The sequence below is a fragment of the Apteryx rowi genome, unplaced genomic scaffold, assembly GCF_003343035.1.
Source record: "Apteryx rowi isolate R43461 unplaced genomic scaffold, aptRow1 scaffold_8, whole genome shotgun sequence".
NCBI lineage: Eukaryota > Metazoa > Chordata > Aves > Apterygiformes > Apterygidae > Apteryx > Apteryx rowi.
Window position 1 is genome coordinate 1,531,983 of NW_020451093.1, and position 25,640 is coordinate 1,557,622.

The following is a 25,640-nucleotide window of genomic DNA, read 5'->3' on the forward strand; positions in this document are numbered from 1 at the left end:
GGCCAAAAAGCCTTACGGATTTGCAACTACCCTTAAGAATTCCTAATAGACAAGTAAGAGCTGAGAAGAAAGAGAAGAAAGAGAAATTTTCACATCTGATGCAAGGGGTGAATCCAAGATAAGCAACAGATCTCTGCAGCAATGCAGAAAGGTGGCTATGCCAGACATTTTCCTTGTCCAGAGGTGTAATGGCAAAGCCTGAGAAAGAATAGCCTCCTATTTCTCTTAGCACCCTGAAATGAAAAGATTGGGAGCCCATGATTACAAACCCTCCAAGGAACACGGTACCGAGGGTTGCTCATTCAAGGCAGGCACGGAGGCTTCCCTTCATTTCCTGCTCGCTAATAGAGGAGACCTATCCCAGCACGAAGAAACTGTACCTCAGAAATAGCACAGCTCATCACTTGCCTAGGYGCCAGCTGAGGGCTGCCTCAGCCGTGCCTCTTCTGGGTAACCATGGCCCTACCTCTTCCGTTATGCCTCAGGTCTTCATACGAAAACACAGAGCTCATCACACCTCCCCACTAGGCAGGGACACCATAAGGATGAAGAACCCARGAGCCTGGCGGCAGGGATACAACCACTCTGCCATCACGTTAATGAATGATGCTAGAGTAGAAATACCTGAACTCACTTCAATCTAGCTACTTTTGAAGCCGTTCAGGAACTAAGAGCAGGCAGGCTGCAAAATCCTTCCAAGAAGCATTCGGGTAGTTACTTCTGCTAACACCATCAGAGGTAGCTGGTTAAATTTAGTCTGGGAATATYTCCATTAGACTGCAGTTACAAAAGAGATGGGGTCACACTTAGCATCCCAGATACATGGGCTGCAGACGGTGCCCAAGGGAGCATTTGCTGCCGGTATTATTTGCCACTTTTATTCAGGGTTTGTGTTCGCTGCTGGTGCATTTGAAGCGTTTAAGGATAAAGGACTGGAAGCACTGATTTACCTGCTCTTAAGCAAATCTCTCATAAATTGGAGTGTAGTTTCACTCACATTGTGATACCTCCTTTGATTTTCTATTCCCAACAGACAGGACTAGTGATAGTGCTTAAGCATAAATGCTATCTCTAGTAAACACGGACCAATTTATATGCACATTGGAAGCTCTGGGTTTTGCAAATGCACAAGAGAACATACTATGTTTATTTTCGTAATACCACTGCTTTTTGTTTACTAGTATAAAACAAGACTGAAATTAAAGCCACATGAATATTAAATAAGGCTTTAAATAATTTATCTTTAATTCTGCCCTGCAGATGGCTTTACTTAACAGTACTAGTAATAAACAGTTACATATATACATGCACACCTGAAACCGAGTGATTTTATTTCTTAATTAATGAAGCAAAAACTCATTAACAGTGAGCACAGAGAGCTTTGAGTGACTTTTAGCTGAACTATAATCTGTGCATTTCAGTACCCAAGCTCCTCCAAACCAGCTGAATCACTCTGAAACTAACTGCAGGGAAGCAGTTGGTAAGAAACAATGATGATTTAAAACCAGAACAATGAACAGTGATTTYTTTCAGAAAGGGTATTTTTTTGCAATTAAAAATGCATACAGTGTTACTTGGTTTTTCAAAAACACCATTAGAACGAGCATTTTGAAACACCATGCTGGACCTCTTTGCCTGTTAAACATAGGAAGTAGGTAAATTATTCACTGTAAATATATTTGTTGGGTTTTTTTTTTTCTTTTCCTCACAGCGGATTGTCCAAACATTGAGAAATTCTCAGGTTCACCCAGTATTAAAAGCAATGTATTAACTATATAGCCATTATTTCTTCATTATAGTGATTTTTTTTAAAGAGCATATTGTTCTATGATATGCTATGATGAGTAATTGCGTAATTAAATGACAACAGCTCAGGACTCTGACTGAAGACATGAAGCAAAGCTCCTCAAACTCAATTAAAAGTGGTGAAGACAGCAACGGAATTAAGAATAGGCATGTTATCCTGAGAGTATGGATTTAGTAAGGCATACATCAACAAGAAAGGTGGATATTATTTCTATACTGCTGAAATATAATTCATAATTCAAGTGAAAATGTGTTTTTCATCAAAATTCTCCTAAACATCATTGTAGAAAAAGAGCACAAAGTCAACATGAACACAACTGAAACAACCGTTTAAAGTAGCTGAACACATACTCATTCAAAATGCTTTGCACAGTTCGCTCAGCTCTACTGCAAAATTATAGTTAATAGGAAATGCATGACTGAAGGTCCACACAGAAATGTCCACAGACGGTCCTAGCCCAAAGCGAAAAGCACGTAAAGTAGAAAAGTTGCAAATATAAGAAATCATATTGGTAGAGAGCATACTGGCATACACTATCTTATAGTAAGTATGATAATCAGGYATAGTCCTGATTTGAGAGATAAAAATGAATATAGATAGGGCCAGGCTGTAGCATAGTATAAATCAACGTAGCAGCATTAAGATTTGAAGAATCYGGCCATCTTGTTTAATTGACATTTTAAGCCTGAATGAGGCCTGCAGATTCTCTCTATCTTGAATACTAATTAGACTATAACCTATATACAATGTATAAAGAACCACGCTTCTTCTCATTCTAGTTATACCAYTTGGTATTTCTGTGTGAATAAATGTAATGACAAAGAACGAAATTAATGCAAATCATTGTGGCTAATAAGGAAGTGTTGATCCAAAACATTAATACTCTCCACAGAAAGACGACAGCTAGACAGGAGGCTGCAACGGTGCTGCAGAAGAATGGACAATGAGACAAGTGCTACGCGTACTATCCGTTACAATACAAAGAAATGATTTGTCTTTGCCAGACTGTGAAGAAGGTAAACTGACATAAATTAGGAGACACTAATGGATGTTAGTTTCTTATTATTCACATTGGCAAGGTTCTCCATCATCTTCAAGCTATGCAAGTAGCAATTACAAAAATACACAGAAAGTTTCACTCTATTATCACAGACTCCTTCAGACTATCATTCCAAAATTAATCCCTGCAGAAATACCCAAACGCCAAACGAGAATGAAGAGCGCGGTACAGTGACAGGATTTATCTAGTGGCCCAAACCCACATAACGCTGYTCCTCCTGCAGATCTCTCCAGGCTGCAGAGTAGCCTGTTCCCCTTCTCCAATCCCCTCCTACAAACACATGGGAATAAAATTCTACCAAAAAGATGCAGAGCTACTTAGCAAAAGGAGAGAATATTCAGTCAGCTTTACATACCGCTCTAACAGTGATGGGCTGYTTCTGATGGGGCAAGCCCTGAGGTGGTTCGGGCTCTATCAGTAACTGGGGCATTGCAGACCACTGCCCCACACCGCCCTGGAAGGCCACTCCACAGCACGACCTCACCACATCTTCAGTGACGGCGATATTGTAGCAGAAGAACACAGGACTGCTCAAAGTTGTGTAAAGCGTCCCAAAGAACAGGAGCAAAAGTCTTGGTCAGATTTAGAACAATAACCTTGGAGATATTCAAAACTCGACTGATGAAGTCCCCGAACACGAGGAGGCTGGACCAGAGACCTCYGGAGGTGCCTTCCAACCTACACGATTCTGGGGGCATGTTTCTGCCTACAAGGCTGYCCGTTGTTCTTGCGATGCCTACTGGTTATTAAACAACATTTTCCTTTAGTTTCTTATTTCAACTAGTCCCATTCAGAACAGTAAGTAAACCCACAGACACCAGTCATTTCAATTTCAGTGATGTAGAAGGAGAAGAAGACTTCTGAAGCACAAAAGAAAGGGGGAAAAACAGTGCTTGATAATTGCATTAAAGTGTAAAAGCTTTGGGCAGATTAGATGAGGGCATGAAGTGCCATAAACTTTGAACCTGGGGAATAAAATAACCAGCTCTGCACTGAAGCAGAYGAGGGAAGGAAGGGGAAAAGTATAATGCTAATGGAGGTACTGTTGCTCAATATTTATGATTTCTGTTTAGAGGCATGGCTGGACATGTAGTTAACACAYGTATATAGCTCACTTGCATATGGCAGCACAGCGGTGCCTCTTCTGAGTGCACGGCCAGTGTCCCRTGTCCTGGATGCACCACAAGCTAGAGGCATTGATGGAGACATTTGGGGTGTATTAGTGAGTGAAAGTACAAATCCAGCTGTTTTTTACCCAGTCTGGCTCTGTCCAGTTGCCCAACGTCTGTAGGACCCACCCCGAGCACAGTGAGACCGCGATGGATGAGGAGGTTGTGAGAGCCTCTCCTGTATCTTCCAATCCACTTATAGCACTGGAAGTTGAGGCTTTTTTTCTGACGAACAACACCAAATTTGGACCCTAACATTGCTARAGGCAAGCAGCTTATTTTTAATATTTATTAAATCATCATTGTTTTAGCAATTGGGAACCTAGTCCTTTGGGTTTAYATCCAAGCTGGTTAGACATAGAGTGAGCAAGTCATTAAGCTGCTTGCTAGGCTGAAGCCCCATTTCGAAATTGCAGCCCAGGAAGCACACTTCCTAAAGCAACCCAGTCATTACCTACAGATTTAAGACCTAACTCTGCCTCCACATGCACCCAGAGCTTTAGAAAATACCTTTGTTGCAGGCATACAAATAAATACACCTGTACTTGTACCATTGCTTATACATAAGGGATTCGTAAAAAATCTGATACCTTATTGCAATTTGTATCAAAAYATAACATTTTCCAGCATGCAGATGCCAGTTAGCAAAAGACTCAGGTTGGAAACCTATTCGGTGCTAACTGGTTTTGGCTRACTGTTTTTACAGACAGCAACCTCACACCTCTAGGTATTGCATAGCTTTATTGGGTGATGACGGGGAAGATAAAACAAACATTTTTCCTTATCTCRTCATGTGTAAATGAAAGAATCAACTGTTATATCAGTGATAAGATGATTACTAAATGGTTCTTCTCCACTTCTATCAATAGCCTGATGAAAGGAATTAACACTGACAGTGATAAGTTGTTTTCTCAGGCATTGAGATTTCATGACAAGCAAGGATTTCTTTAGCAGTCAAAAGACATCTTATCAGTTGAATATTGCTCTTCATTAAATGCATTAGAGGCACCCAAGGATTTGCCTGACATTTAAGCAACTTCTGGATTACCCTTTCGCCTCTCCACAGTGACGTGGATCACCTCTCCTTACTGAATGCACAGACTGTAATGCAGATCAATTTGTTCACCATCTTTCCTCTGTCACTTATTCTGTTACATTTATCTCAGTAATTCATTACAGACCTCACCTAATCTGCCTCCAGGTTTTCAGGGTTCTTTAATGTAAAAGTGTTTGCTCAAATATGTCAGGTTTAATGGACATGTTTTAGGATGACGCATGTCAGACAATGTATTTACCATATTAATCAGACTTGCTTCCTTCACATCTATTTCCATTCCCTGAGAATGAGAAAACCCAAATCAAGTAATTATTTACTTAGTCCTCCAGTAAAAAAACAAATAGTTTTGGTAGTTACAAAATGGTGAATGAAACTAAGTCTTCTGTTTGGGAGAGGGGGGTGACCGGTATTTGTTCTCTTATTGGAAGCCTGATGCAAGCTTATTAAACAAGCAGATAAACTGCTGCTGTTTTCAACCAACTTTGGAATAGGCTTTTGGATAAGTCATTTAACTAAGCAGTAAGAGTATGTGTATTAAATGGTACATTCTAAAATAACATTTGAAATATACTTTTCCAGCTCCTGTGTACTTCAGATCTAGCTTTCAGAAAGAAATTAAGCCTATCCAAGAGAAAAAAGACAGACGACATTGAAGCAAAGATCCTTGGATTAGAAATGGTATCAGTATGGAAGCAAAAAGGCAGGCTCTATATCATGGTCTAGATTTAGGGGAGTCACATAATCCTGATCAGCAGTGCTGGGACACCACACATTCAGTAAAGATTAGAGTGACCACCAGTTTTAAATGATGCTGGTCAATAACCATGAGGCAAAAGGTGAGAAAAGAGTGCTGGAAGTCACYGCAGTCATTTTGTCTAGCGCCTCTGTCCCACAGTGAAAATTAAGGCTGCTAGATGCAACCCTTGCACAAAGATGATTGCTAAATCACTTCTGGTCTGTCCGTGTCCTTCACTTCCCCTGTAACTCTGAGGTTGATGGTGAGTTCAATTCAGTTTAATAGCACATGCATATACTCAAACCATGCCCTACAGCATGTTGCCTCTTCCTCAAAAGGCAAGAGAAAGGTAGGTATACCAATTGGTCCTGGACCTAATTCCTGCATAATGGAACTAGGGTTGTAACAGTAGAAGGCTTTGGCAATAAATATGGATATCTGTGGGAAAACCATACGGAAGAACCATAAGGACAAAAGGAGTCAGAGACAAATAAATTTAGTTGGGGTACTACAAAGAGTGTAGGTTCTTCTCCTCATCAAAAAATCTGCTTATAAGTGTTTTTTTATTATCATATATATAGTTTTATAGTAAAGCTACTGGGTGCCGAATAAAACAGTATCAGAATACACAGATAAGGCTATCATCTTTAGTATTTTGATACCTCAATACAAATAATTATAATGCTGACATTTCATTTTAAGTCAAACCCACTTACATCTACAGCATTTTACATGTCATACATTTGCTATCAGTATACCTGCAAAATTGCTATCAAGTTGCAAGCAACTTATCTATAAAACTTGATGTCAAGGACATTCCTGTTTGCTACTGAAAATGTAGCTTGACTGCTTGTCTTCTTTCCTGCATAGAAAGGTGCAAGGGGTTGACTCTAACACACAGTGCAACACAYACCATACCAAGACCACTTCCTCTCTGGAACACTAAGAATCCACAGAATTCAAACCAAAGTTCTCTAAAGAAGAGAAACCTACAAAAAGTTGCTTGAAAGACAGACCTTCCTTCTTCTGACCCCACTGCCTTTATATTAAACTGCAAAAGCCTTCTGCAAGGTTGTTCTTGGAAAGCAGAAAAAAATGATGATACAGCCTGCTATAAGGTGGATGATTATTAGAACTTTAATGGAATTGAGCACTGGGCTCACTACAAAACTACAAAAGAACCCCTTGACCTCAGTGTGTATTTTTGTTCAGCACAAAGCAGCTAAGCTTTTAATGTTGCTTTGATAGTGTGGATGATCAACCCTCCATCTACTTTGAGACTTCTCAAAACCCTTTTAAGTATCTGCAGGCTTTTCCTCCTCATTATAGAAATACCAGTATCTACCAGGTTCCCATTTAATGCTGGACGAATCAATTTCGAGCAACTGACCTGAACCTCTGGCCAAAACTTGACGAAAATTAGACTCAAGTCTKTCTTCAAAAGTTTCAAAAATTCTGACTACATTTATCCTCATAATTTTCACCTGGCTCTGAATTTCATCTGAAATACTCAACACAAACAATATGAGTCAGTGCCACAGTTAATTCCTTTCCAAGAACTGTGAATCCTTCTACCAACCCTGCTTGCCTCAGGGAATTAACTCCCCATACAACTACAGCAGGTAGTATCTTGTGCTTCCAGTGGACCAGTTAATACCAATAACACTCAGAAATATTCTGGACTGCTACTGCCAATTCTTGCATTATGAAGATTTGCTCTWTATAGTACTCTCAGTGCTAAAGCAAGCTAGATTTTTTTTWAATTCATTTTTACCAGTAATGCAATTCTGAGTACCCAGAGGACAAAACCTACCTGCAGTGCTCTCCCTGATGTTAAAGCTCAGCATGATTTTATTAAAGAATGAAATTGGCCCTTTAGTTCAATCAGTGACATATTAAAGATAACATTTGAAAGCAAAGAAATTACTAGTTCAATGACAGAATTCTTTTAGATGAACTGTCTATGCTTTCATGTATTCCTTGAACTTCAGTGCTTTTGGCTAGAGGTGCTTGTTTGAATCATTTAGGAATTGCTGAGGATAGAATGACCATTGGAAATCCTGTATGTGAATAAAGATATTTACACACAGAAATATCTGGGACAAAAATCCTTTTCCTTGATGTTGAAACCTGAGTATAAATTCAAGAGTAGACTCGAAACCTTCCCAGAAACCTCTCATCAGCCTATTCAGGCTGGAGATGTGCTGAGACTGTGTGTTTTATGAGGCTTGAGTAAATCATTAGCAAAATGCATTTTCAGTGTTGATTTACACCTCTAGCATCACCTTTTTGGGGAAACAAGGAGAAAAGGAAACCAAAGAAATGGTTATCATACAGCTTTCGAACAGGGGCTTGGTAAATCACAGAAGTGTTGGTGATTGAAAAAGAGTCAGACTCAGTCTTTTCTTCTTCAGCCTCTGATGTCTCAGCATTGGTTTATAAGAACAGTGAAGAATGATATGATTAATTACTACTAACTTTCCCTTTCATTATAAATGTATAAAATGACAAGAATCCTTTTATTTGTGCAGGGACCTGTCTAGCTGAAAATACTTTTGCTCCTTGATGTTGCCTGTATTTTAGCCATAACAGATGAATATTATAATCAGGGAAACTCGTGTCTTTGGTACAACTGTTACTGTAGATCTTAGTATTCTTATGTGAAGTTGTTTGCAGGAATGACTTCTATAGTATTAGCATTTGTTTGCTTGTGCCATGGATTTTTGGCTTTTCCCTTTAGGCTATTTATCAATGAAACCTGTTAATATGTTATAATTAATATAATCACACTTTTCCAGGAGTGGCTGCTCATTCAAAACAGTACGTGTCCAAATATTAAGTTGTTTAYGAAAAGGTGTCATTTGTAACTGTCTTATAATTTTTTTGTCCATTGTGACAATGGGGAAACTCGAGACAATGCAAACACTGACAATTCTACTGTGTTGGGGAGAATGAAACACTTCCCTTTTTGAAATGTACGCTTTTTAATGTTTACATGGGAATAATATCGTTAGGAGCTTGACACACTGTCTGTGGTGTGGGTTTCACATCCTATTTTTACTGACATTTGTATCATCTCTGCTATCCCTTTCAAAAGGCTTCAAAAATCACCAGAAGATGATGGTAGGACACGGCCACGGCCACTCAGATTAGCTCCCAGCAATTCAGCCTGCCAGCACTATCAAGTTAGCATTGCAACTGGGGATGCTGCAGCCAGGTCCTTTTACATTACCTTCTGCAGGAAGACATGGTGCTTCATGACTGCTCTGACATGCATCTGTTTTGCCAGGGCCTGATCTGGCATCCCCACCGACAGTGCAGCAAAAACATTCAGGGTATATTTTATTTTTCTTAAAAAAAAGTTTAAAAATGTATCATATATGTGCTGAAGCCCAAAATAGCAGTAAGTGCTTAATATGTAAATGATCACGTGTTCCTGAGATACAGGTACAGGAGAAGGGAAATTTTGTATTACTGCGTATTCTGTAATCTTTCAATTTAGCAAATCCAAAGAGTCAGCAAAATAGTTAAATTTGTTTAGATCACCAAATGACAATAAATTAAAAAACTAGCAACCGGCAGTTTACAMATGTTTTTTGTTTAACAGACCCAGGAGTATCATCTCATCATTAGAAAGTGATGAACCAGCATTGTCGTACATGGTACCGACTCTGAAGGCTGTTCAGTATTAAGTGTCATGTTTATCAGCTAACTGGGCAGAACTGACATCAATTTAGGTATTTTACACTGACAACTACACCAACAATTGTTTTTTTCTATACATTCTTTACCACAGTACAGAAAAATTTCCCTGCTTAATCATAGCTTTTCTACATCTTCTACGCAGTCACACTATCGTTAACATTTTAGAACAAAAACAGTAGAATAAGCTCTTGGAAGTACAGGTGCRAAACCATAATGAGCTTTGTTTTTTTGAAATGACTGTTATGATGATGAAGAATGCAGATGTGTAAGAAACGGATATGCTGCCCCGTGAAACTTCCAAGATTTCAGAGATGCTCCTCTTCTGYAAGAACCCTCAACACTGGGAAACAGTTCCATGAAACCAACGGACCAGAAGCCCACGCCAGAAATGACCTGATCAGAGGACGTAGCAACTGCCCTCCTTCATCAGCCTCAGGACTCGTCTCCCTATCATGTGTTTGACAGCAGTGAAGCAACAGCATTTGCAGAGTCATCCTTCCTCTACTATTCCCTTCCTGCTTCTGACAACCAGCCGCTTAGGAGCTCRTAACGACAAAAGCTGAATTTGGCTCTTACATCTCAGTGAATGCGCCTTACCGACAGACTCTTTGCAAGCTTCACAAGGTCCTCCTTGTGCATGGCTTTGACTAAAAATCGCAAGCTGATGTGGGAAACTTTCCAAATTAAAGTTTCTCAAAGCTGCACAGAGTTTCTGTTTTGAAAAAAAAAATAAATCAGTATTTCCCTGTGAAAATCTTTGTAACAAAAATCCCAGAACCTCTAAAAAGGAAGTTGGGAGGCAAATCCAAACCAGACCTAGTAAAGCTGGCCACAAAAAAAAAGGCTGAGATGCAGCAGCAAAAATACAAATGTAAGAAAAAACATAGCCTGACATATAAAACACAGYGAGATACTGATTTAGGAGTATTCGGGAAGTGCACTTCGAACCATGCTTCTCATTTCCCGGACTTGTGCGCGTCCTGCTGACGTAAGCAATGGCTGGCACACTATGCATTAGGAATCAGTGTGCTAACGCTAACAAATTTCTTTAGACGTCTATTATTTTATTGTGCCAACACTACCTATAGTACATAATGTCTCCCATCATCAGAGAGTTTCCCGGCACTAAACAACAGATCTGCACAGCAAAATCCGTTAGTTAATTCTAATAAGGCAGAACAGGGATAGCTGGGATCCTAGGTTGAGCCTTTAAGAGATGATATTGTCTAGGGAAAAGAAGCTGCTTTTGTAATTTTTACATCCTGGCATAACTCAGGTGATGCAAAGGTCCTTGTAAGAGTTACGGGAGCTTCCCAAGGGCAGCACTGCCTGGCTTCTCTGCGGTGCTGCATACTGTGGACTTATATCGACCTGGCCCACAGACCTACCGGTCACTCTATTCGTATCCACCAGCACTGCAAAATGGGGAACAAAAGGGTCTTTTCTTTGCGGAAAGGGATTTTGGTGCACAGRAGGGCTGGATCCATGCTGAGGAGCTCACCCAGCTAACTGAGGCATAATCGTGAACCCAGGGCATAATCGAAGTTCGACTCTGGGGAATGCCAGCCACCCTGCTCCAATGCCACTGTGTCCTGCCTGGGACTCAGATTCGGTGCACGTGGGAGGACTAAAAGATTAACGCCCTCAAAACCCGGCAGCACAGCATATTACAGGACCCACTGACAAAGTAATATATCAAAATATATAGTGATYAGATTTCAGCCATGAGCATCAATTACACCGAGGAACACCAAGGAAGCACTGGAGTCTTTTCAGGACAAGGCTCTGTAAATAGCTGTTTTTTCTGGTTCAGTAGCAGGATTGAAAAATTAAACGCAAACATTTCACATCAACTCAAAGTAAAAGTTTTCAGAATCTGGGGAGGGAGAGGGGAGGCAGGGAAAGGAAAGTAATTCTTTCAGGCTGAGGAAAAATCACCTTAAACAGTGTTAAGTGAGTTGTTTCTTTTTTTGCGGGAGGAGGGAGAGGGGGCAATTTCTAATAACGCAAAGTCAAGCCTTTATGCCGAGTGAGGAGCCAGCATTTCATTTTTCTAGCGCCTACCCAGTCACAGAATACCCTTTTTTACAGCCTTGCACTGCAATATTGAAAGTTCTTGTTGTTTAGTTACTGCAGTGGAGCCAAATTATGGCTAGGGTGCTACAGAGGGGAGAGTTTAGGAATACCTTTTGCTTATTCCAGCAGAGCTGCAAGGACGACAGCCAGAGTTTATTTGGTGGAATTTGGGACTGGAAAGGATGTGCGAGCCATAAAGCACTGCCAACATATTCCTACCCCAAAGAGAAGTGTGTTTCAACACAATACTTGCTAGGCTGACAGACTTCTGCTTTGGCCTCCATTGCCTATTAGATATTTTAGCAAGTACTGAAAGCTTACCTGTGGTTAAAAATCAGTACATGCCAATCAAGAAGCAGGACTGACCGTGCTGCCCTTCCAAAAAGCATATGGCAAAGGCAGCTTTATTTATTTGCAGTAATGCCTGTAAGGTCTACCTCTCTTCTGAATAGCCACCTGGTTTGCTACTCATTCCGGGCTAGATTGCCACAGTAATTATTCTGCTGTTCAGAATTTTACCCTGCCATTTGGCTGCAGACAGAGCTAATTCGAGGCCAGACGGCAGCGTTACAGAATACCAGTATTGCTCTCACTGAAAGCATCATGCACAGCCACCCTAGAGTCAGGGCACCATATGCAACCCACGAGCTCTGGAGACTGAGACCATCTTTCGCAGCCAGCTTCCAAAGTCCTGCTATCAAGTATCACTTTGCTCCATGATAGAAACAGTAGGTACTCATCTTTTATATAGCTGTGAAATCTGGCTGTCCCTGAACAGCGCTAAATGAATGCTAAAAGACATTAGGTGAGAAAACAAATAACGTAATGAGGATTAAACATGTTTTTTTTCCAAGAACTGAGACAGCAATAAAATCCAGTGTAAAATATAATTTTGTACCTATCACATGACTCTGACATGTAGTCCTTGCCATGGTGTCCTCCTCTTCTTCTTGCAGGTTTTCTGCGACTACTTTAGCCTGTACATAATACAACAACAAAAGTGAAGAACATCTGAGACTCTGTTTATGTCGTTTCATCAGAACTAGAGAATATCTTTTCAGAAACAAACCATGGTATCATTACAGAGCTACTAAGAGTGGATGGGTACAGCCTGTCTCATCCTATGAATGACATCTGAGGATAATAACTTTAACTTCATTAAAAGTCACAATATGCGGCAGTCAAAAAAACTTCCTTGGAAGACACAATTCCTGAAGAGGAAAAGTCTTCTCCTACATTTTGTTTTTAAATAAGAAAAAGGAATAACACACAGGTCTCATGACCTCGCATTTGTTTCTCTCCAGAAATATCATGTTTCACATTCTGTGCCAAAAAAAGGTGAACTTAATATGTGATGCAGGATCTTTTCAATTCAGTTTGCAATCATTTAACTTCAGTATCTCTGTTTCCACCCCTATTAAAAATCATTTTATTAGCTAAACAGAAAGCAAAGCTTAATTTAAGAATGCAGTGCACGCTAAGAGCCCTTATTTCAAGCTCTTTACATCTGTTTCCAGCATGTTACTTTAACCCCCCCTAGATCTTCTGTTTTTCAGATGAATGCATTTTTTTGCTTTGTTCTTCATTCCTATTTTTCAAAGTGCATAGGTAAAGTGAGCATCTTCCTAACATACAGTGAACCCCCCCTTCCATTATATACCATCGGTGGCCACAATTCAAACACAGGGACGTGTTTTTGTGCCTAGTCAATATATATAAATCCAAGAGGAATGAAGATACTTTCAGGGTCCTGAGAGTAAGAAAGCCATCCCCGCAGGAAACATTACTTTCAATCTCTCAGATCTCTTAAATTATTTGTTAATCACTCTCTGCTGTTTTAAACCACTTACAGCAACTGGTTGATTTTGTTTATATTCAAATTAACATTAAATACATTTTGCAATATAAAACAGAAGGATTTATCATCATTTGCATGACTTTAATATCTTTGATCATAGTAGATATTCTGCTTGTCTAGCTTACACAAGTAGTCCTGTTGACCTCTTGTGACTAGCCTCAGTAAGACATGAAAGATATGCTCTCCATATTTAAAAAAGGTCATTTAAAATCTCTTAATCCCAGAGATTTGATTACATCTTTTTCTTCTGAAATGAGGCTCTTCAGGCTATGGAAAATGAAGAGGAGAATATGTGATCATTTGGCATCAAATTATGGGTAAAACAATTTTTCACATTTGCAGACTGCATGGCGGTCTGTGCCTTGCTACCGATGTGGCATTTCACAAYATTAGGATAGATTTCCGGGTATTCCCCAAACACACAGACTGCAGACAGAGAGGGCTATACAAAACTCCTGGCGTCTTGATTTTGGTGYCACTCTTCCACTTCGCAAAGTAAAAGCCCATGGCTTTTCTAAATTACACTGGGTTGTAATAAAATCACAAAGATGAAATGAAGCAGTGCAGCACAAAAATGATTGCGTCTCACCTTAAGCTCCAGCCAAGGACATGAAAAAGTACTGGAGAATGTGGAATATCCTTGGTGTGGGCTAAAGGATTATGTATTTCTGCTGGCTGGCCTTTAGAGCAAAGTGCTTTTTTGATGAACACTAAYGGGAAGCATATCCCTTTGAAGGTGAATGCACAAGGCCGCCATTGGTGGAACATTGCTTTTTCCATAAATTCAGTAGCAGTCAAGCAATAATGCTCTTTGCGTGAACAAAAATGAGAGGTAATTGGTGCATATGTTATGGCATAATAGTGCTCCAAGTCTTTACCTGGTACATCACAAGAGAAGAGATCTAACTGTCAAACATTAAACATTTAACGAAAAAACCTTCTAGAAAATTAATGTTAAAAATGTTACAGCCAGGATTTAAACAACCAGTATATATATGACACACAGTTTTGAAATACACTGGTTTCCACACTGACCCTTATCACTGAATGCTTTTACGTTGTTCACAGAAGAAAAGGAATCCTCTTAGTTCAGGGCTTTTCAAAAGATTTATGCTGTTTTCTCCAAAAGCATTCATTTTGTCTTTTTACAAGGGRAAAAAAAAGCACAATGGGCCATGATACCACATGCTACTGTTTTCAGTCACAGATATCTCCCGATCCTTTGCAATCTGCTTCAAAGTAAGCAGACACAAAGACTAACTGAAAATGATAGTAATAAGATGCATGAACTTTGAATTTAAAGACTTTCCATTGTTCTTCTTGTACAACTTCGGAGGACAAGACGAAATCTTACATGTCATGGAATCTTAACAGTATATCTCTTTCATAAATTAGCCTTAAGAACTGTAAGCGCATGCTTGTATTCTCTTTGTTCTACATGTCCTCAGCCTTTTGGCACTAGACGTTTCTTTTAGGAATTAAATGCAACAAGAACATAATATGAAACTCACAAAGACAATGCATATAATGTAATTCAATCTTAAAAAACAATATAGGAAATACTTCGACTTTCAGCTTAACAAAAAATTGCATTGGTATAGGATAGGTAATGCCTTTTCCCTGTGACTAACTTGTCCCTAAAAGCTAAACAGAATAATTAGCATTCACACATTATTTATGTACATTAAGGACAATCTTTGTACTTCCCTGATAAAACGAAGTATGTTTCTTGAAGATGTACTTAAAGTCCTAAACGACTATTATTGTTGCAAATAGAAAGACTTTGCAAAATGACAGACAGAAAGCACAGCAAATTACTGCAGCATTAGAAAATAATAAGTTAAAAAGAAATTGTAGGAGCAACGGGAAGAGTTTTTTGTACTTCTGTACAGCAAAGATATACCCTAAGCTGTCAGGACCATATTAAATGGGGCATAGTTAAACTGAGTGGCTCTGATAAGGGGCTGTGCTTTGCTATCAGAGTTCTAGATCAGTTGGATTGAATTTCCTGCATATTGCACATTTCCAGACTTTCATTCTCTCTCTTTCCTTTCAGTGACACTACAAGGACAGCTTCAGATATGCTTATAATTTGTGGTTTTATAATGCAGGGGACATCTACATTTTCAAAGAAGAGATGATACCACAGGAGTCAGAAGGAAAAGTTTTCCAACGCATTCATCCTGCATATGTTCCCTGTAAGTTTTGCAAAAACGACCTTGTGGATGTTCTTAGTAAAGATATTATTTGTATGAAAGTAAGAAAAAACATTTGCCTGAAATTGCAATCGTGTATGATATTGTAACTTTAAGCAGCCTAAACATCAATACTAAGCTACTAGTTTTTGGAACTCCCACTATGAAGCCTTTTGAAAGATGTTTGACCCTTGAAACACCTCCAAAACAAATATTTACTTTATATTTCAAATTCTCTCAAGTGAAATTGTTGCATGGGCAGTACTTCAGTGACTCACTTTTAACAGAACAACAAAAGTAATAGCCTCAAGTTAATGTTCCGTATATAAATTTGGCACAAGTTTTCAAATTATTTTGTGAAAATTATGATTATTGTTAACAAKAATCATAATAACCTGGTCAAGACCACCATCGGGAACGAGGAAAGAATGTTGATGAAGTTGAATCACAAAAGATCAAGTTAAAGCATCTTTGTTCTCCTGGTGCTTGAACTTTAAAACATCATCGGAAGGGCCCTCTGCTAGGCAAGAAATTGCTCCCTAAATTCTAAGGTTAATTATTAAACRCTTCACAAGGAAGGGCACTGTTCAGTGTGACTTTAGGTTACAGTCCGAGACTCCGTGTGTACATTTTTCAAAAAGCACAAAAGTTAACCACCCACATAACCCTTGAAGAACCAGACTCCAGCAGCTAACCAAAAAACCTATTTTTYTTCTGAATTGCAACATTCCTACTTGCTAGGTAAATTAAAGGATCAGGTGTAGTCAGTACCATATTGAAGCTTAAAACTAACTACAAGGCATTAACAGGGAGATTTTCCGGGGTACAGAGAGAGCCAGGGACCAATGTATGCTTTTGCCTTTGAAAGCTTCCCTCTTTGGTGACAAATATCCCCAAATGTGGTCAAATACTTTGCCTTTTCCCCACCAGCACTGCATTTCTTAGGTTTAATGATTTCAGTAATGCTCAGAGGAATGTTCAATGGTGGCATGCAATTTYCAGGGAAAGGGGAAAAAAGGGAAAAACAGAAAATGGTCCTATTATTTCACTGTACGGCAGTATGATTATGGCATCATTGTGCATATATTTCCCCCGGAATTGAACTGCCAGCAGAAGCGGCAGGATCTTCACGACTAGCTGTATAATCYGGCCTACAGTGGAGCTGCCAACCTCTGTACTAATTCATCGTTCGCTAGCTACACAAAATCTTTCTATCATATATAAACAGTTACTATCCTGCTTGCCTGTACCGGCAATAAAGAACACTTCCAGAAGGTAAAAAGAAGGTAATATTGTTTTCATGTACTAAAGCACTTACCAGGGTCTGATTCTGCATTTCCATATCAGCTTTTGTTTTGCTGTTTTTCTTGTGGTTTCCTTGAGAGCTGATAGAGTTGTCGTGAAGAGAGGAGCCCTGGGAGCTGCCCTTCGACACACTCCTGTAGGAAACATTATTTGATCCACTTTCTGTCTGCTGAGCTGCTTTCTTATCAACTCTGCAGGTAGAGAGTGATTCCTCTGATAAATTACATTGCCCTTCTTCAATCACTCCACTTTCCCATTCCTTTAATGTTTAAAGTAACCTCTCTGTATCTTTCTGTCTCTAGACCTTTGAGTGATAAATGTTTCTAACTAGCCTTGATCAAATCTGTCACTTGCAATTTCAGGCAGTTTATCAATTTACTCTTTCACATGTAATGATTTATTTTATATTTGGGACTGCCGCGGGGCAAACATGAAAACACTGTACAGTAATTGTTAAGTTTTTCTGTGACCTGAGGTTATGGTAGCTGTAAATGTAATTAATTTCGACTAGTTACCAAATATGTTTGCTGGTTATAATAAATGAAAATGGAATACATTAAAACATGTACCTAATTATCCTCTATTTTTTTCACACCATCTGCCTAGATTCTTGATTTCTGAAATCATTTGAATTTCTATCAACTTGGACGTAACTTGCCATTCTTTAATTTCAAAGATCATTGGTTTGGCTAACAAAGTAACATGAACAAAACTATCATCGCATTCTTAATGTTTTTTCCTTTAAAGTCCTGATAGAGTACAAAGTGTTTGCTACCAGGCAGTCTTAGTCTAAAAGCAATATGCATGGAACTTAGCATCTGAGGATGCCAATAAAGCTACCATGCACAACGCCACATCCCAAATTGCCTCCCAGAGTTTTACCTGTTTAAAAGCTCTTTCATAAAACTGTCTTTTGGGGAGTACGTAGCTGTGGCGGAACCCTTGGCTTGTTCACACCCAGGTTGGCCAGGAATGTCTTGTGAAGCTTTCGCATTTCTACTCTTCAAAACATCGTCTAGACTGTCACTGTTGTCGGCTTTCCTGTTAACTTCATTTTCCATTTCACAGTGTTGTTCGGTTTTCTTTTTTTCCTTTTTTTTCTCCAATCTTGCCTGCTTAATTCCAAACCCAGAGACTTTTGCTTCTTTTTTTTCTACCTTTGTTTTAGGAACGTCAGTTTTCCTGCTACTCAGTGCTGGCAGCTTACTCTTCCGAAAGCCGAACCAGCTCGCTAGAGAGGGCCCAGTCTTTTGCTTAGTCTCTGCAGTGGGAGATTTGCTTTGTCCCTGACTCTTTTGCACGTTTTCTTGGATGCATAACATGACTTTCTCTTCTATTGTAGGTTGTAGAGCAGGTGAACTCAAAACACCAGTAACCTTCTCAGAGGCTTCTGCTAACTGTAAGGACATTTGCTGTCTTTGCGACTTCATTGCTTCAAGTTTCTGAGGACACTGTATCACATCCATGTTCTGAAAGGACGAAATTTGCTCAGAGGAAACAGCAGCTGATGCCTCGAATTCCAGCTCTGTTTGGAGAACACTTTTTTTATTTAGAGGTTCATGTTTGAAATTTTCACTGCTTTTCTCACCTGGGACAGATAGACCGCATGCATCTTTCCGAGGAAGTGGTTTGTTTCCGTCGCATTTTGAAAYGCTGTGAAACAAGTCTAGTCTTGGAGGTGATCTGAACGGCAGCTTGCTTGGGCTTCCATGCTGGCTGCTGCAATTACTCGTATTTCCCAGAGAACTTTGTCTAGAATAAGAATTTTCTGCGGCTTTTGGAACAGCTGAAAGAGTCTCTGCTGTTGCCGCTGWGTCGGGAACAGCCCTGATTTGAAGTCCTTCCATGGTTGAGTTCTGCCTTGTTAGAGAATTTCCTCTTTCAGAGGTGTTTGTAATAATCTGAGTCCGTACTTTCCCAAGACCTTCTGTCACAAGGGCAGATGGCTTTTCCCCTATATGAACGCTAAAACTCTGGCTACGTGCTTTCGCTCCATTCATGCCCAGAGCTGGTTTCAAGTGTGACTTGTTGCTAGAAGAAACAGATCTCTTAACTAATTTGTTTTCTAATCCATCTACTCTGTCCACCACCAAGCTGCAGTTCTCATGTGAATGAGGTGATGCTGCAKCCATACTAAGTCCCACAGTAAAATTATCTTTTATTTCAGTGTCAGACCTAGCGTCTTTTAATTCAGCGTCTATTGTGTCTCCGGCGCTTATACATCTAGATTCATCCTGCTTGTACTTACTTGGACTCACATTGCTTCTGGAAGCTGCATTTATATTGTCTTTTTCCTGCTTCCCCGGTACAGTAGAGCTCTTTCGGAGAAGTTGGGGCGATTTGACAAATAATTTCAGTTCTACAGGGCGACGGGTTCTCATCCCTTTCTCATTAGAGTTTTGGGTAGCGTTTGCAGTGTCACTACCGTGAAACAGTGTTGACAACGGGGAATTGTTTACCTGAGATAGCAAAGGCTCGCTTGTGCTCGCTGTGTGACGCTGAGAGGATGCGGGGAGAACGTTTGGCATCTTTTGTGGCTGATTTATCCCACTGTCACTGGAAGTATCTTTTTTGCTAGAATATGCGCCTGGTGAAGAAGATGTTTCCAATGACGGACAATCTAGAGAAAAAGACCTGGCTGTTTGAAAACCTGTGCTGGGAAAATCACGATTCCTGTAGAGAGCCAGCTGATTAGGGTTTTTTGGGCAAACTTGCTTTGTGGGAACTTTGGAAAGTCCTTGGCATGTGCTATGGGGTTGCTGAGATATGCATTTATTTTGCATAATTGCTTCTGCATTTTCCTGAAGGTAAGATAATTCAATTTTGGCCCCAGAAGATAYGTTTTTTGCTTGCATTTCATGACTAGATTGATTATGAAAGCCAGAGTTCACAGTCCCTTTTAACGGTGATGATTTAAGTAAATTTTTTGCTKTTTCACTGGAACTAGCTGTTCCTAACTTTACAGATACAGGTGGTGAATGAGCATAATTAGGCCTAATTAGCAGTGAAGTTGACCTGCCTGGAGGAAGGGGTGGTGATGATGATCCGGTGTCTACAGCTGCTGCATTGCAATGAGTATCTCTGGTGGGAGGTTCTCCGTAGTCACTGGGCTCTATAAGGTGCTGAGGCAATAGTGGTGATCCTGGGCTCTGACTCTTTGGATTTTTCACCCCRTTGCTTCTATCTGGAAGCTTTGAGCCAGGCAGAGGGTGGGCAGGGGGCTTTGGAAGCTGGAAGGTGACTTTTGAGTCAAAATTACAAGGTGGACTTTGTGTTTTCTTGAATCTTGAAAGCTTTACAGGTGGCAGAGCAGGTGATTTTTCAAGGGTTGCAGGGCCCACTGATGTAGTTACAGGTGTCTCCTCACTCTCGGTCATGGTGGTTTTTTGAGGAGAAAACTTCCCTCTGCTGGGTATTTTAGTCAAGTTTGGCTTTTGATTGATTCCTGCATGCACAGTGGAGCTGGGGTTGGCCTTGTATGATATATCATACACTGGCTTCACTAGTTTTTGTCGTGGAGCATTTTGCAATACCGCTCTCCCACAGTGCGAAGATTCACTGCAGGTCATGGGGACAACTGTATTTTTATTCCCTATGTTTTCTTCAGGAGATCTTTTCTCAGTTTCATCTTCAGGTCTTTCTAAAGCAGTGTACTTTCTAACATTGGTTCCTGTCTGCAAATTAGCTATTCCCTGAGGTATAAGTTCAGTATATTCTGCACTGGACCTAGTTTGTGGCTGGTTGATTGAAATTTCATTTCTTGTTACAGTGACAACTCCAGTTTGATGTGAGCTGAATTCAATAGGCTCACCATCCTCAGCATCAAATATTACAGTAATGCACTCTTCAGAAGAGGTCTTCTTTATAACCTTTTGTTGTTTAACAAAATTACATGTCTTTGGCCTAATATCTGAGTGAGCAGATAGCTGTTTGTTGTCTTTGTCAGTAGATAAAAACTGAGAACTCTCCRTCACTACAAGCGTATCAGCTTTCTTTGTGTATTTCTCAGGAAAAGGAGTTGCTAACAAATCTGATGGACTTTTCTCATCACTGCTTTCTATGTGTAATTCATCCAAGACTTCATTATCATCAGTATCTGAAAGCTGAAAATTAAGGTCCTTCCAGCCTATATTAACAAGGCTTTGATCTAACTGTAACTCAGGCAACTCTGCTCTACTGCATGATTTTAGTTCTGCCTGAAATCCACTGACAAAACTTGTCAATTTTTCAGGTCTCTCTTTTGAATTAAAATATGAGCTTCTTTCAGGCAAATGTTTCCTATTAGGGTCCCAATCAAATAGACTGTCAGAAACACTGTGAGTTAATTTGTTACAGCAGATCCTGCAGTCCTTGCTTGGTACTTCCTGCAGCAGCAGTAAAGATGCAGAGTCGTCATCTATGTCATCATGTGAATCTGAATCATAAGAGAAAGTTTTGTTATGTTCAATGCAAATACTTCCTATTTCCATTGGCTTACAATGAGTCTGTTCTTTATGGCTGCCACATTTAACCCCAGGGGAATATATTCCTTCATTGGAGTTCATGCAATCTTTGTAACCCCATTTTGATATTGCTGAAGGTGACTCAAGTAATATTTTTTGTTTCTGTAATTTCTTCAGCCCTTGTAAGATGTGGTTTTCCTTGATACGAGTTGGAGGTAGATCATCTGCAGGACTTGAGAGGTTGCTYGGGAGTGAAGAACCAATGCTTATTCTTTTATCCCAGGTTATGGATGACTGTTAAGACAAAATAAAACTCRCATATTACTCAAAAGTGCTGACTACCATTTTAGTAAATAGATTCAGGAGTTGCATAGGGCATTATGTTTCATCCATTGCTATTAATAGCAATGTTCTTTCTTAATAAAGGATTTCATAGTGGTGTGAAGGGTGCAGCGCATCTAAAACCTGCAAGAACAACAATAGGAATGGAAGGATTAAGATAAATAGGAGAAGAACAACTTGGATTGTGAAAGACAGAAGAAATGTCAGAATAATTGAGGAAACTGTGAGCAAATTGGAGTGATAAAGGAATTGTAAAAAATAAAAATAAATAAATAAAAAGGAGAGAGTGAGAGGAAGGAAGACAGAGAGAGAACTCAGTGAATGTTTTAAATATATAGGAGAGAAGAAAAAAATATTTCAAAAACAGTCAGGCATTCAATTAATCTTGTTTCAGATGAACTTCAGCTAATAAATGAAGCAAATTAATTAGATTTACCCTTTTGCTGCATGTTTTCCCATCATTCCAAGTGTAGGAGGAACCACTGGAATATTCACTGCAAGCACTTGAGAGGGAGAGTTCACTGCTACTGCAGCTGCTCCGGGGATACAGGCGGCTAGGACCTGTCATATTTAATTGACTCTGGCATTTCAAGACAGGTATACTGGATTTCACATTCTGCTGGCATTCCTAAAACATGAGAAGAAATAGAAATATCTCATGGCTGGAAAACGATCATTTTTCTTCCCCCTGATTAAGCAGGGCAAAAACCAGCAAGTAAGCTACTTGCACCTTCATATTATGCCATTAGCATCTGGGGAAACTAATACAGAGAACTAAAGTAAAAATTGCTAAATTTTTCATCTGTTTTGGACAAAATCCGCAATCCTCCATGTCTCTCTCTTTATTCTTGAACCAGTATTCTGCTTTTGCTAAAGATTATTTTGAGTCTATTTGAATTATGCTTTGTACGTAAGCAGCGTGCTTCAGTAAGATACAGAAAACAAAGTTCTAAGAGTACAAGTACATCTTGACAACTGCATTATAGCCCTACAATGTAACAGATGAGGCTCTACACACTGGACAAGGTAAATTAATTTAGTGTCCCAACCAGAATGTCCACTGAGAATGGAATCTCTCCGTTACAGTCTAATTTTGGTTTCCTATCTAGTTCAAAGCTTTGTCTAAGAAACTCTCTGACGTAGGACAATCCATCTTGGTGTCACTCCCCGACAGCTGAAGCCTCTTGCTTATGCAATTTATTGACACTTTATGGCTGCCTTTAGTACTTGTGTAGTTATCGCCCCTCTCCAAATGCAATTTCAGCTGACTGTGACTAAGTGCCAGCTTTGAGGAAGAGAGTAATGAAGAGCAGATAGCACTTTAGGTAAAATATTAAACCTCTGTAGGAGTATCTAGGATGCCTTTAATTTGTTTTCAAACTGATACTCTTGTGCCTAACAACGTTAGAGCTTTTTTTAATGTTAAGCGCCTGCACTCTTCTGTTGTTATGCTATTCTCTAGTTTCCTTACAGAATCAGACATCTTTTTAATTACCAGGAATGCCAGACAGGGCGACATGACTGCATTTTTATAAAACTTTGCTTTGAATTCCATTAAGGCAAAAAATAATCTTGCAACCCCAAAGAATATTTATTTATTTATTTAGTATGTATGTATGTATTACAGCCTGAATTAGTTTTGCTTAGATGAAAATTTTACCTTTATATTCAGGAAGACGCACAGAAATCTAGAGTTATAGAATCCACAAAACAATTACCAAAACTGTATATGCAGCAGACACACAGCCTCTTCATGCAAATCTTGGGAAAAAATACTTAAGTTTGTAGGCACTTCTCACACACAAATGTGTTTGCTGGACTTCTGCTAACTTCTTCCATTTTCTCGCCCACTTCCTCCCATTTATTAGCACTAGGGCTGAACCTTTTCTCAGTTAAATGGCAGGGAGCAGAACTTTTCCTGCTGAGAAGTTCATCAGTACAGCTGTTCATTGCTCAGCTGACATAATAATGTTCTGGTTTTGACAAACCTAACTACAGGGCAAACCATTTTTCTCTGTCACAGGCAAAACCTATGAATGGGAACATCATTCAGAGGCAGCAAGAGCAAGTTTCACCTCTGGGAGTTATCGGTACATGTTCTCCCAGGAAGTCAAACCCATGCGGGAGCAATAGACATGGAATCCTCCGGATCTGGGAGGAATACCTGCTCCTGCATCAGAGGCAGGATGATGCCTCTGTTTTTGGCTCAGAGACAGACTTTCTTGCTTTGTTGATACAAATCACTGCTGCTGGCATCCTGGCTCCTATGGGAGACCTTACACTAGGCTGCATCCCAGGCATCACAGTGTTTAAGGGAAAAATGTCTGTAAAATGCTTTCCTGTAAGAATCTCCTGTAGGAGAACAGAGGAGATCACAGCGTACTGTAAAGCACTGCCTTCCCTTCCTATCACCTCCAGCTAGTCCGTGGGCCTTTCCATCCCCTCGCTCACATTCCTTTCCTTTGCACAAAAAAGAAAGAGAAATGCTGCCTTTGCTCCTAGAGCAGCAATGGGAAAAACAGGCAGATATCTAGGGAAAGCAAAAGAACGGGATGTTACAGTAATCATTTTTATTGTTTAAGCAGATGAGAAACCTGTTTAAAATAAAAAAACATGTAGTTAGAGACTCTGAAATAGGGTATCTACCCAATTTCTAGATTGCACTAAGATCATTAGAAAGGGACTGGAATTTTCTCCTGCAATTTGCCTTTATTCTCTGAGAAAGAACTTTAAATAGTATGTTTATGAGGCATCAATTAAATATACTTAACTTGCATATGGGTTAATTACCTGACATTATGAAATTTGCATTTTTTGTAATCATGAGTTTTAAATCATTACATTTAATGAAATCAGCGTACAAAAGAAAGATTGACTGAAATATTGCAATTTAAACACGTAATTGTTACTAAAATGACAGAGAATTGAAAGAATCAAACAATTATAGAGACAAAACTATAAACTCAGAAAAACCTAACCTGAAGGCTAAATTACGTATTATGCAAAGGGTCGTTAGCATCTTTGTGAACCTTTGAAACAATGCCTTTTCATTAAAATATGTATTACAAAGCAGATTACATTTCTGTTGACATACTTTACTTCAAGATCAAAGGCACAGACAGGTTCAACGTTCTGTTCTTGTTCTCTTTATTTCCCTCTATCTTTATGTGACTTTTGTTTTTTAAGATACTTTTCTCTTTGACAATGAAACATGAAAGCCACACTGGCTAAAGTTTTGCCAAATAAGCACAAAGCTAACGCCATCTGAAAAAAAAATGCAGAGCCCATGAATTTTTAAAAGTTCATACATAATATATCATAAAAGTAGGATGAATAATACGGTGTATGGGCTTTAATAAAAAGCTCCTTGACCATTTCTCAGAGATTCTGAGATGTAATCAATACCCAAGAAGGTATCTTGGGGACATTGCGAAGATTTATGCTTTTTTGCACAGAGTGACACTATCTGCTTACTATATCAACTGAGAACACAATATTGAATTTCAGAGAACAGAAGGAAGAAGAAGTATTGTTATCTGCCTCAACAGTGTTTCGATTCAAAGATCAGCTTTATGGCTCACCCATGACATCACACTTCAGTGGAAAAAAGGGAAGGTTCCCGATGAGGGAGACAAGGACAGCACAAAAACTCACATGAATCTGAGCATCAGCAGTTCGAGATTGCACCAAGCTTCTGYTTCTTTCTACTTCTGAAAGCAAATCCCCAGATGAGAGATCTAAGATGCGTGAATGGAGTTTCTGGGGGGGTAGAAGGGAATGACCAAAGCATAAATGTTTGTCAAATATGCAACAGATCAGCATTTTTAAAATTCCAAACTCTGCGGTTAAATTTCAAGGGAAATGAAGACCCTGGGGTAAAAGAGGATT

At 39.5% G+C, this 25,640-nt stretch overlaps 1 protein-coding gene across 2 annotated transcripts in view; it reads right to left on the reverse strand.

Moving 5' to 3' along the window:
* Positions 1-25,640, reverse strand: part of NCKAP5 (NCK associated protein 5) — a 366,198-nt gene that overhangs the window by 41,432 nt on the left and 299,126 nt on the right. For both annotated transcript variants that reach the window (XM_026089071.1, XM_026089070.1), the window contains exons 10-14: positions 25,407-25,511; positions 22,189-22,380; positions 17,851-21,704; positions 16,982-17,159; positions 12,509-12,587 (exon numbers count right to left, since the gene is read on the reverse strand). In XM_026089071.1, the coding sequence (XP_025944856.1) occupies positions 12,509-12,587; positions 16,982-17,159; positions 17,851-21,704; positions 22,189-22,380; positions 25,407-25,511 (4,408 nt within the window). The remainder of the gene's footprint in view (positions 1-12,508; positions 12,588-16,981; positions 17,160-17,850; positions 21,705-22,188; positions 22,381-25,406; positions 25,512-25,640) is intronic.